Below are 13,719 nucleotides of genomic sequence, written 5' to 3'. Positions count from 1 at the left end.
TTAAAATAATGCAGGACATTAGGAAAATGAAGCTGTTGGAAAGAGCCTCTTGAAGAAAATGTAATTGAAGACTGGCAGTTTTATGATTTTCATTTTGATTTCTCTTTTGGCTCTGAGTAGGCAGTTGGATCACTGGCACTACTTAAAATGAAAATGAACTTCTGAAACTACAATCTCAGTATTTAAAGATTTGCTACAGCCAATTTCTAAAACTTACATGTTGCATATTGTGTCCACCTGTTCACAGCCAATGATATTTCAACATTTTGATCAGTTTTCAGCTTTTGTATGTCTATGCAAAATTCAAATCTAAACTGCTTGATACAACAGAAAACAAGATTTCTCATGTGGCTGGCACATAGCTGAACTGTCATGAAAAATAGAATTGTTTGGTGTTGGTTGTTTGGGGTTTTTTCCCAAATAATTTAAACACAAGATGTCTGGAAACACAGTAGAATAAAAATCTAACATTTTGTGACTGTAGGGGTGCACACTGTGGCAAGACACTCTTGGCTGATCTTGTTAGACTCCTAACTTTACTTTTTTGGGGTAAAAATCTGTGTAAAAGCAGCTTTTGATGGCTGAGAATTAACGGCATCCCAGGGATGGTGTGGCCAGAGAGGAAAGTCAGCAAGCTGAGAGTGGCACCTCTGCACCTCCTGCCCGTGCCCATCCCAGATTTGAAAAGGAGATGCTTCACCTGAAATACAGACTTTTAAAATCATGATTGGAGCTTCCCAAAGCCTGCCCTTCACCCTGAAAAACAGCTTTAGCTTTTGAGTTACAGCTGCTGAGCAGTGGAGGGGGGGTCATAGTGAAAATACTATTAGTGCCTTAACTGCAGCAGTGTGATCATGGCCTGGTAACAGCCAGCTTTCCACACAGCACTCGGAATAAGCTGGGATTTTGGCAGTGTTTGACAGAGTTTGCTGCCAAGAGGCTTTATTCCCAACCTGAATAAGAGCTCATCTTTTGCCAGAGACGGAGTGATTTGATTTCATAATGCTCGTTCTATTTATGGCCTTCTTTGGGTAAAAAATGCTGGTTATGTTATTGTGCAGAGCTGTTCGCCCTTGTGGTGTCTTGTCAAGTTAAAAAGAAAACCAAAACAAAAACCAGGAGTGCTTAGAAGAAGCAGATCAACCTCTGCTGACTGGTAAATGCCCAGAAACCCTACTGACTGCCAGTCCCCTTGGAATACATTACAAATCCATATAGCATAGCACAGTGGGAAATCCTTGTGGCTTTTACTGCTGTTCTGAATGGATAAAAAGACTGTAAAGAATGCAGAAGAAAGTCTGATAGCACAGCAAATAGTTGTTCTGCAAGCAGTGAAAGATTTATTGCTGTTAAACCATCCATGATCAAGTGGACCAGATTCCTCTTTGGAGCAAAAAAAAAAAAATAAATATATACAATGCAGAGATCACAAGTGAAACAAAAATAATAATAAATAATAATAAAAAAGTAAGTGCTGCATAGCACTGGTTTCCTGCAGGGATCAAGGTCTGTGTAGAAATTTGGTGAATATATCCAACCCCACAGGGAAGAAACAGCAGCAAAACCATACAGCAGTAAAGGTTAGTGCTCACCTTTTTTCTTCCTTCCCAAGGTCAGGCTTCCCACCTGTCTTTCCACCTGCAGGAAAAGCAGTCCTGGGTCATGGCCATCCCTCCTGCAATATCTGGAGAAAAAGGGGACTGGTAGAGGGTTCATTAGCAACATTACCTTATGACCACTTTTTGGGGAGACATGGGTGATTTCACATTAAAAATCAGGAATAAGTGAACAGTAAAAAGGAATAAATTGAATATGTAGTTGAAAAGCTCATCTGAGCTCTCCAGAAATGAAGGGGAAGAGGGCAGTGGTCAAAAGATGGGAATGAAGGAAATAGGGCTGAAAATCAGCCCTAGGGCACACAAATCAGCTTTTTGGGAGGATGTTTAACAGTCTGCCTCAGTTGCATATCTCTAAGGTGAAATCACAACGAAAATCACACTTATTCTTTAGTTTTGTGTGAACTTTCAGTTTAAACCCAGAGATTCCCAAGCTGCGGTGGCTTCAGAGCCACCCCCAGTCCTTCAGAGAAAAGGGAGCTGCCTCTGTCCATGGTGGTGCCCAACTGGAAATAAGTTTGGGGACTTATGAAGACAACCCCAAAATTCACTACTCATTCTCCGATGGTTTTGTTTTTTTCACTTACAGATGACAGATCGACAGTTCTGCTCACTGATGCTGACTTTGGAGAGACATCCAAGCAGAAGTCCCTGACTGTCACCCACACAGTCCATTACCAGTCTGTGTCACAAGCCACAGGACCACTGGTGGATGTTTCTGATGCCCGGCCAGGAACAAGTAAGCACATGAGAAAACGGGTTTTTCTAGAGAGGAGAAAGCCATAAAAAACATTAATGCTGTGTTCCTGCACTTGCATCCTCATCCTTCTGTCTGAGAGTAGAGAGATGTCTATTTAGGTCAGCAGAGAACTTTTCTTAAACAATTGCACTTAGGGATTCAATAAGGTAAAAATTGCATGTGCATCTGAAATGTAGGTGTAATTTGAAATAATTCATACCTGGCTTTCATTAGACCAAAAGCATGCTGGATTTTAATTTCCTGAATTTATTGGGTAAATTAGCTTAATGGCTTTTAGTGTCTAATATAATTTTTTTTCCTCTGTGATCAATCTTTATTGTATTTCAAAATACATCTTTCTTCCCTGCCTCTCCATCGGGCAAGAAATACATTTCTCATTATTGCTTTTTCAAAAAAGAAAAGTTTTATTTCTGGTTTTAGTTATTTTGCTAAATTACTTTTCCCAGATATATTCATGCTGCATTATTCTTATAGTGATTAAAATCCTATCATAAGATAATATACTGATGCAGTCCATTCTTCCCCTTCATCTCATGAATGTGTTCCATATGTATGTAAATGGGGAAAAAAACACTAGATTGAAGGATTACTTATGAGTTAGGACTTTTATATAAGTGGAGTTCACAGCAGTGTGCAGTTGCTAAAATCACTTGGATTATTTCTATCCCCTGATCATTTTACAATCTGTTTATTTGGTGAGTTTGGTGAACATAAATGCTGAAAGTTCAGTTGTTAGAAAGCAGATTGTTTGAAAAATCTTCATCTCATCCCCAGTTCCACCCCAGTCTTTATAAAAAAAWRRSYKKTYYWRKYCYKGSCYTWGTKSYTTTKKWMCYYYWWYMRSYTTWARRWKKKGKYMRKYMWTTYYTKRRGRMYWRGWTWRKWMCMMMRKWMYWAWWWTWRKWRSMWWWTTTTYCYYYWWKGRRRRGWMATKRSMWTTKRAWTWRRAWWRKYMAWKKWMMAWTTTTKKTTTYCYYCYKGGRMCMMYYYTKGYYYMMYWCYKKWWTTYMWKKTYMWKSYKRMYKGSCYKRWYMMYWARRRSMAAAAWWMCMWTTTTAAACTTTTATCATGCTGGCAGATCAAGATTGTCTGATTGAACATTGTTTTCCAACCCTGCCTTTTCTAATAAGGAAAGAGGCAAATCTCATGCCTGTATCAAACCACAGCACTTTGTAGCCCCAGCAACTTCTTACCTAATGCCTTTATTGTGTGAAACTGTGTCCTTCATTCCACTGCAGCCAGGGAGAGGATTCCTTCAAATTAAACGTGGATTTAACTCATGTGTAGGAGTATGATCCGTGTCCAGCCCTGCTTTGGAAATAAAAATCCACCGTCACCTTTATTATGCAGTAAAGATCTGATTGCAGAAGGGCTGGATCAAAGAATTCCAGAGAGTTCTCTGGATAGAAGACACTAAGAAGGCTTTGACAGAGGCTGGGCTGTGAGATTTTGTCCAGACTCACAGCTTTCTCTGTGAGAGGAGAGCAGTGCCCAGTTGGGTCTCAGAAGTTATGGATCCTCCCACCTGAGCACACTCACACTCACTGGGTGGCAAATATTCCCTTACAGCACTTTTTAAGTTGTTCTCTTGTTCTTATTTATTTATTTATAACACAGGTGCTCCGTGACCCTTTGCCTTGCTCACCTCAGCTCTCTGCAGTTCTGTCTCAGCGTGTGACAGCAGAGCTGGGGCACCAGATGGGAGCTGTTTTCCATCACACTGCAGCTCTGGAACTTGCTTTGTGTTTGCTGCAGAGCCTTGCACAGGCACAGCACAGCTGGGGCAGAGCTGCTGCTCAGCACATGCTCAGCAGGACGAGGACTGACCTCCTGCGTGCTGGCAGGAGGCTCTCCCAGCTCCTTCAGACTGCTGACAAAATCCCATGGGATCAGAGAACAGTTGAGGTTTGAAGGGACATCTGGACACTGGTTGGTCCAGCCCCTCTGCTCATCTAGGGCTGGTTGCCCAGGGCCATGCCAGGATGACTTTAGGATGTCTCCAAGGATGGAGAATCCACCACCTGTCAGGGCAACCTGTGCCAGGGCTCCCTCACCCTCACAGTGAAGTGGTTCCTGGTTTGCAGGGGGAAGCTCCCACGTTTTGCCTTGTGAAATGTCTCTGGTCCTCTCACTGGGCACCACTGGCAAGATCCTGGCTCTGTCTTCTTTGCACTTTCCCTTCAGGTATTTTATATACAATAATGAGATTCCCCCTGATCGTTCTCTTCTCCAGACTCTCCTTCTTTCCTTCATCTTTTCCCTCAGAGCAAGCACAAGGCTCACTTCTGGCCACTCCACAGCCACGTGCCAAATTCCCACAGCTGGTAGAGGCAGTAGTTTATAAAACCAACAGGCTGGGAATGTCATGCCAGGAGTATTTTTGGATGTTATCCACGTGAGGCAGCTCTGTGCTGCACTACCAGGAGGATCAATTATCAATGGCACCGGGCTCTAATTTTTCCACTGCTGTAGGGGAAGATGAGAAATAGGACAAGGATCAGACCATAGCTGGTATTTGTAAATAAATACCTTGTTTCTTTGAAGCAGCAGAATACAAATTCTCACTGGGAATGCTTAGGCAGAATCAGTGCTCAGAATCATTATCTGGGTATTGGCTTTTTGTTTTTAATTGCTTCTGCTAAAGTCTCTTACCTCAAAGACTGACAACTTCACCATTTGAATGTCAAAGAACATTTGAATAGCTTTGAATTTTTCATTTCTAATACCCTTTCTCTCTATTGTCAGCTATATCCTTTCAGAAGCTTGGAGGAGAAATCCTTCAGTGCTGATGTAGTCACTCTCTGTTTGCCACATAATGATTTTTTCTCTTGCACTTGCTTTGTTAGACTCACTTTTACAGAAGAACAATTCATTAATAAAATTAAGGAGGTCAATTTTGGCACACAGTTTGCTTTTACTCTCTTGGTCACCCTATTATCTCTAGGATAATAAAAAATAGAACATTGCTGACCTTAAATAAGTAGGAAATTATTTTTAAAGTTTAAGAAATTGTATTAATTTACTAATTGTTTTAAAGAAGTCAAACCTTTATAAACCTGTTCCTGTAACTCTGATGGCACTATTACAACTTATGTTTTATGTCTTGGCTACTTGTTGAAATAAAACTGGGAATCTGTAGCTGATCAATACTGTAATATAGTAATAGTATGTCCAGAATAGCAAATTGTATCACCACATTTCTGAGAACATCTTTTTAGAAACTGAGAGCAGTTATTGTGAGGTATTTCTGGGGGCGTATCTATGCTGATAATTTGCCTTACACTTCACTTGGGGTGTGGTGTGAAATCTCTCACCAAATCTACTTGCTTTGTGCTCTTTCACATCCCAAAGTGGTTTTAGTACTGGAGAACCACTTGTGTTGGAGTAAAGGGATAATGAATTTGTCAATGGAAGACTGATGGGGCTCCCAGCTCTTCATTGCACCTGCAAATGTAGAGTTCCATTAGAAAGAGGGTATTTCTAAAAAGCATTAGCAGTTTGGTAATGATGAGCACTTCCACTGTTCATTTTTTCCCTCCCAAAGAATGTTTTGGGTTTGTTTTTTTTTTAACCAACATTACTTCAGTGGCCATCCCCTTCTGGAAGGGGAAAGTGAAGGGCCAAGTGACAAAAAAAAATCAAAGAAATGAGTAAATGATTAAGCAGAAGAATAGTCTCAAATATAAGAAAGGTTAAACGAGGAGAGGTATAATACTGTTCAAACATATTCCTGATAAAATTGAATCCAGGATTATTCTGGCCTCCTCCTCAGAAGGAATTGCCTACTGTCTATCCTGATTTTAGGGGAAAAATGTTCATCACATGAAAAAGCAGTGTTAGAGCTAGAAAGAAGTAAATGTGACTGGCCTTTCACCATGAAAACCAGTATGACTGTTTCTGTTCTCTGTAGAAGAACAAGCATCTGACTTCCCTCACATCCAGTAATTTACAGGCTGGAGTTTTCATCTCTTCATGATCCGCCCTCTAAAATTTGTAGACTCCTAGGTTGCCTCCATAGGGTAACTGGTGACCAGTGATAGGACCCAGGGAAGGGCTGGAGCTGGGACAGGGCAGGGTCAGGGTGGATCTCAGGACAAGGTTCTTCCCCCAGAGGGTGGTGGGCACTGACCAGGCTCCCCAGGGCAGTGGGCACGGCTCCAAGGCTGCCAGAGCTCCAGGAGCGTTTGGACAACGCTCTGAGGGACAGGGGGGATTGTTGGGGTGTCCCAGGCAGGGCCAGGGCTTGGACTGGATGATCCTTCCAACTCAGGATATTCTAGGATTCTACAGCCTTGACAGGGCTTGTTTCCTTACCTACCCCCGAGGCAAAGCCCCTCTGTGTTACCCCCCACAGACCCCACCACGAGGAGGAGCGCCAAAACCGGGCCCACCGCTCGCAACCGCTACGCCAGCCAGTGGACCCTCAACAGACCTCACCCCACCATATCAGCTCACACCCTCACCACGGACTGGAGGCTTCCCACCCCCAGGCCAGCGGGATCAGTGGACAAGGAGAGCGACAGCTACAGCGTCAGCCCCTCGCAGGACACAGGTATGGGGCTCTCCGCAGGGAAAACGGGAACAGCAGCGGCTGCAGGAACGTCCTTGCTCCTGGCTGTGCTTCATTCGGTGCTTGGGTGTCATTATTCTTTCCCTGCTGGGCTGTTTTCCTGCAGGGTATTTATTTATAAGGGGTGCCACAAAGTGCTTGCGGTGCTAATGATAACAAATATTGTGCCCCTCGTTCTTCACACTCGTGCTTGAGTCCTTTGAAAGGTGATTTTCTTTTTTTTCCTGTAGCTTCCTGAAGGAAAAGGAAAAAATATGATAATTTACTGCCTGAAATGGCATTGACTAGGAAGGGGCAGTTTTAGCAACCAGGAGTGTCCCCGAGTCACACATGGAATGGTTTTCAGGTTTGAGCTACACTCACATTAGTATTTATGGTTTTGCATCCATGTAATATGTTCACAGGGTTTATTTTAAGCGCAAAAATAAAAGAGGGAAAATTCTGGAAGTACAGTCCAAGTCCAAATCCATTCATAGCACTGAGTTCTGCAGGATCTAGCTCTGATTTTCCTGGGAAACAGCATAGGGTTTATTCCTCTGGATGACAAGTGGGGAGACACTGAATACATATTCTGCCTGCAGTCTTCATCTCTTCTTGCTGCCTTCACATTACAAATGCAACTGTAACTGAAAAATAAGCTTTATCCTCTGCCCTACACTGAACAAGTGACAAAAAAGGCAAACAAATGAGTAAATAATTAAGCAGAAGAATAGTCTCAAAACAAATACAATAAAGGTTAAATAAGAAGAGAGGTAAACACTGTTCAAAGGTATTCCTGATAAAATTGAATCGAGGATTACGCTGGCCTCCTCCTCAGGAGGAATTGCCTACTGTCTATCCTGATTTTAGGGGAAAAGTGTTCATCAAATGTGTGTCAGAGCTAAAAAGTAGTAGGTGTGACTGACCTTTCACCATGAAAACCAGTATGAGTGTTTCTGTTCTCTGTAGAAGAACAAGCATCTGACTTCCCTCACATCCAGTATTTTACAGGAGTTCTTATCTTTTCATAACCCATACTCTTAAATTTGTAGACCCCTATGTTGCCTCCCTAGGGTAATGGCAGTCAATAGACACCTCCAGCCAGCTGACAAACTTCATCTTGAATTCTTCAGGTAGAATTATCATAAAGCTTTAAGGATTAACTCTTAATAGCTACACAAACATAAAGAGCAAATCTTCTCTCAGAAACCCTTTCTGCAGACATTCCAAATTTCAGGTGCATTTGGATGTGTTCCAACATGTTGTCACCCAAGGATATGTTTCCAATGTGTGTGGCAAAGGGCAGAAATTAAATTTACTGTGTGGCTTAATAGACAAACTACAATTTTGTAAACAGACTTCAAAATCTATATCTTAACATGGCTACACTCCTGTGTCTACCTTTGAGCACAGTCATCCATGTAAGGGATAGCAAGTTTTAGGTCATGCTGAGGAAAGGTTTTCTTATGCCAAAATGCAGCTCTATTATGCCACTTGTTTCTGGGAAAATAATAGAGTTGGTTTAACCTAAGCTTAAAATTTTCAAATAAACATCAAATCATGTGTTCAAGAATCAATTGAGCTATTATGGAATATTTGATCCCTTTTCCAATATGGAATTAATATTTCTGAAGCCAGTTCATGCAAGTTGATATTTGGCAGAATTTAGCACTTCTTCTAAAAGCAATTCCAGGCTTACAAAGCAGGAGCTTTTAAGCTTAGGAGAAACACATGACAGCAGTTTAAAGCTGTAACTAAGCTCAGATGTTCTAACTAGAGGCCATTAGAAATGTTCTGATTAATCTGTATTCATGAAGTTCATGGAGTTTCATAAAGTTCTCCCTGGGCTTGGATGAACTTCCATCAAATTTAACATAGGTGTTCAAGCAGATTGGTCCTGGAATTGGTCCTTGGTGTTCAAGCCTGAGCTTCACGGGCCAAATATTTTATGATCTTTGCATGACCATCATATTTACAGACACTGCTCTGTGGCACTGGGCAACTGCTGCCTTCTGGGAGTTTCCAGCTGACCAGAAATTTGGAAAGACGTTACTGTGGTCTGATTTACAAATCAAATGTGAAAAACGGAATGATGTTTCCTGTGGGTGGAAAGGGGAAAAAAAAAAAAAAAAGAAAAAGAAGAAAAAGCCCTGTTAAGTTCTGGCCAGCTCAAAATCTTAAGCAAGTTACAGCATATTGTAGAAGTACTTGTCATTTTAAATAATGTATGGGCCTATTTACAAGTGGCAGGAGTGTTGTTCTTTGTGCACGATGAAAACTGATGCAGGCACGCAATAAAAAAGATAAAGATTTGCAATAACGACACACTTGCCTCTGGCTGCTACAGGACGCCCATTTTTATGAATTAGCTATTACATTGTGCCTGTTTATTGAACATCACCAACAATGTCTGAAATTGCACAGATCTTGTGATGAAACACGACTTCTGCCCAAGGAACTTCTAGAAGTCCTCTGCTCTTCCAGCCCACTGGAGTAGAAGAGCGATGGGAGCAACAGCCCAGTGATTTGTCCCTGCAGAAACAAGCCCTGCTCTTCCAGAAGGCTTTTTAAAGTATCAGTAGCCATTTATGTCTTCAATAATGGTGTTGTATTAGAGATATTGATATTCTCAGAAGCTCATCTGGAGAAAAGAACAGCTTGTAGGTCATAATAACCTGTGTGTCAAATATGAATCCCCCATTAGCTTCAGCAGCATTGAAAAAAGGCATTGAGTGACTGCAGGCTGTACTTACCAAATATTGCTTTCTTAAGACCTTTGTTCCCAATGAAATGAGTTAGCGTTTTACCTGGTGTCTAGGGAGACAATATCTGAGATATACTACCTTTATATTTGACCTTTGTTCTCAGGACTTTCTTAAAAAAAAATAGATAGATAGATAGATGTACAATGGAAACAGGACAAAAAAAATCTGTCCTTTCTCATCTAGACATAACCTCATCAATACACTTCTGAGATGCATTAAAAAGTTAATGTAAAGAAAATGTTCCTTATTTTGCTAAATCTAGGTTGTGGGTTTGAAACATTTTTAAGGCATTTAGGTTTTAGAGAAACGATTTTTTTGTAAAAAAATAAAAAAAGAAAAAAATAACATTTTTAATTTGTTAAAGGTTGTTTCTTCTAAAACACAAATTTAACGTTAAACCACACGATGCTGCTCACAGAATAAGATTATGTGTAACCATCAAATGAGTGACTAAACTAACACTTGTGCAGGCATTTACAGCGAAACAGATTCCTTTAAGTCGCCCTGATAATTCTGCATTTTGTCCTGAAACACCACCACGCTCAGAGCTTTTCTCCCAGGAATGACTGTGTAGCTGTTTCCTTTCTCTCCCCGTTTGCTCTCCCAACGCTTCAGATCGAGCGAGAAGCAGCATGGTCTCCACAGAAAGTGCCTCCTCAACCTACGAAGAGCTGGCGAGGGCGTACGAGCACGCCAAGATGGAAGAGCAGCTGAGACACGCCAAGTTCACCATCACCGAGTGCTTCATATCAGACACCTCCTCGGAGCAGCTCACGGCAGGGACTAACGACTACACCGACAGCCTCACCTCCAGCACGCCGTCGGAGTCGGGGATCTGCAGGTTCACAGCGTCCCCCCCCAAACCTCAGGATGGAGGGAGGGTGATGAACATGGCGGTTCCAAAGGCGCATCGGCCAGGTGAGGCTTGGGGAGGTGACGTTTTGGGTCCTTGGGGGGAGAGTTTCGCCTCAGGCTGGGCAGCAGGAGAGGGTCTGTCTCAACGGGAGGCTTTCCTTTCTCAGCGGGAGAGAAAGTCCACAATATGTCCTGCAACTACTTACAGAGATAACTGGTTTCCTCCCAGTTAATATAACATTTGAGCATGTTCTCCCATCTACAGAAAACATGGAAATTTAGGAACAGAAAGAAGCTGTCTGAGCCATCAAATCCACTCCTCTACACTTGCAGCCATCAGGCAGTTGACCCTTCTGGGATAAATAAGACCATATGTGGGTCCATCTGCCCGTCTCCAGCTCAAACCACCCACTGATAAAACGTGTCTCCCTGCAGTGCTTCGTGCTGGAGAGCAAAGTTCACTGTCATAGCAGTTCATAAAGACAGATTGTAGAAGTTGTACCATCCCTTCTGCTTTGTAGCTTGTCACACACGTAATAACCCTTCGGTGATGTTCTGGAGCTGTTACACTCTCTCTTTGACATCACCTAATATCAAACAAGGGATATCTAGAAGGGGGGAGGAATAAAAAATGGAGAAAATTAATAGCTCAAGGAATATGGAGCTTTCTATCTTCAGACATATTTAAACCCACTCCAACTTCTCACTGACTGAAGGTGCCTGAGGGTCATCCATCTATCGGGCTCAATCAAATTTCCCTTTCACAAAAAATGCTGTTTCAAGGGATCCCCCAGTGCCCAACAGCATAGGGAGACTATTTGTGATACTCTGAGATCAAATACTTCATAAAATCTTCTCAGAAGATTTATCAGTCTTTGTTACAGGATACATGAAGTGACACAGTGGAGGAGGATTCAAATGGGGAAAAGGCATAATTATGTTCGTGTGCTTTCTGAAAAAATGATTTGGTTTATTTTATTTTATTTTTTTTTAATTTTATTTTATTTTATTTTGTATTTTATTTCCTTTTATCTTATTTTATTTTATACATTTGCCAGTGTGGGTGGGGTTACTTATATACACAGGAAGTAATCAGTAGTGGTCATCTGTGTAAAAAAAGAGTAATGACTGAGCTATGTATGGTCTTTGCCTAATTATTCACCATAAAAGGAAAAGCAGTGAATGCAGAGGAATGGAAGGTAGACAGTGGTATCAGGAAAGTCATTCAAAAGCAGGACCTGACACTGAAAAGAAAGCATAAAGGATTTTGCCAAGAGAAAGCTCAAAGAAAAATGTGGGAAGAAAAAGACCAAGCAGAAGGTAGAAAGTTATAATACTCAGGGCAGGAAATTAGTGTGTCACACAGATAGATAAGAGGGAAAATAAAGTAGGAAATAAAATAGTGAGAGAAATTGCTGATTTCTGTGTAGTCACAGAGTAGAACCACAAACCCAGGAGCTGTAGAAATAGATAAAGATAAAAATACTTTTCATTTCTAACTCGAAAGAAGGAAGATAAATATTTATTCCTGCTCTGCTAAAGGGAAGCATCTGCATTCACAGCTAAGTCAAAATTGCAGCTCTTTCCTTCCAGTCTGTCAACAAATATTTTTTATCATTTCTTTAACAAATATCTCTTCTTTCATGTTCCAAATGCATCATTTATGCATATTTAGTATTTGGAAGTATTCTAATGTATTCCACATAAAGATGATTTTCTTGAGGGCAGATAGCACCAAAACTTAGTCCCTGTGCTTGAGTTAAAAACTTCCAGGTTTAGAACATCTTTAGAGCTCCTCTAGTGATTTACAGACTTGTAGTCATGTTTATCTCTGTTAGTTTTAATGGCTTTATTTTGTTACTTACTTTTCTTGATTACCTTTAGCTTTCCTTTGCAGTAAGGAATTGAAATATATTATAAAATTAATAATTAGCTTCATTACCTTGGAAAAAAAACTTGAGTGTTCCAGTGGAGCAGCTTGAATGTTGGCCCATAAATATTGACTAACACATTATTAAAGGTCACTTTAGGAAGGGCTTCAAACAAAACACATGGACTGAAAGAATTTTCAAGAGTAGCAGACAGAACAATATTTTAGTGTTCAAATCAGTGAGGAAAGACTTACTGGGCATCTTTCTTCTTTCACCCACCACTTCAGAAATTCTCCAGAGGTAATTAGTAATTAAAATACAATTAATCAAAGTAATTCTGCATTTGAGAATACAGAGAAGAAATAAAAGAACCTAATGTATTTAGATTCAGTAGATGAGAACATTTGAGATAAAACTGCTTCAGCACACCTTTATTTTTCCTTGAAGTAAGTCTTTTCTTTCGAGATAACTTTTACCTGTTTTCATGGTGCTTTGCTTTTCTTCTCAGCCAACTCAATCCTTCTTGGACAGTGTCACTTCCAATAATTTCTTCCTCTTCCTTCCTAATTTCTGACCTTGCTTTTCAAACTCTTCCTGTTGCAACTTGTGGTTGCAGTAAAGGTTCAAGAGTTTGCAATAAGTAATGTTTGCTTTTCCAAATTATCTCCCAGCACTTACAAGACACTCTCAGAAAGACTGTTAGAAAAAGTTATGTTGATAAATGGGACATTTGGAAACTAATTTACCCCATGGCAAAGCTGCAGCTTTACGCAAGGAAAGTAAGGATGGAATTTGCTGGTGAAGACTTTGTCAAGCATAACTGACTGAGCATTAATTCTTAGCTTTTTCCTGCCCATAAGTGCTGGTATGAGCAAGCAAAATGTTGGATCACCCGAGTCTTGGCTTCAGAAGACCTTCCTGTGGGTTTCTGAGGGCACCCCAACTCATGTCACTGATTGTTCCCTTGGTTTTCCTGAGCCTCCCATAGGATTCTGTGGTACCTGTATAGTCAAGTCTCCTGATCAAACACTTCATGTTCAACTTGATGTCTACCATGACCCCCAGGGTCTGCAAAGCTTCTTCCCAGCTGGGTGGCCCTCAGCATGTACTGGGGTTGTTCCTTCCTAAGTGCAGGACTGTGCCCTTCCCCTGTTTGATCTGTATGAGGTTTGTTTTGGCCCCTTTCTCCAGCATTCCCAGGTCCCTCTGGATGGCACCATGACCCTCTGGTGTGTCAGCCACGCCTCCCAGTTTTCAATCCACCTGGTTATCTGCTCCTCTCTCCCATAATTCATCAGCTTCT

General features: G+C 41.2%; 1 protein-coding gene across 1 annotated transcript in view; it reads left to right on the top strand.

Annotated features, from left to right (window-relative positions):
• Positions 1-13,719, top strand: part of DSCAM (DS cell adhesion molecule) — a 440,753-nt gene that overhangs the window by 411,824 nt on the left and 15,210 nt on the right. The window contains exons 30-32 of the mRNA XM_029964757.1: positions 2,206-2,355; positions 6,731-6,928; positions 10,306-10,608. Of these exons, the coding sequence (XP_029820617.1) occupies positions 2,206-2,355; positions 6,731-6,928; positions 10,306-10,608 (651 nt within the window). The remainder of the gene's footprint in view (positions 1-2,205; positions 2,356-6,730; positions 6,929-10,305; positions 10,609-13,719) is intronic.

This window comes from Manacus vitellinus, unplaced genomic scaffold, assembly GCF_001715985.3.
Source record: "Manacus vitellinus isolate BGI_N305 unplaced genomic scaffold, ASM171598v3 scaffold_7_pilon, whole genome shotgun sequence".
NCBI lineage: Eukaryota > Metazoa > Chordata > Aves > Passeriformes > Pipridae > Manacus > Manacus vitellinus.
The sequence above is the reverse complement of the archived record's forward strand: the minus strand, read 5'-3'. Positions and strand labels throughout refer to the sequence as shown.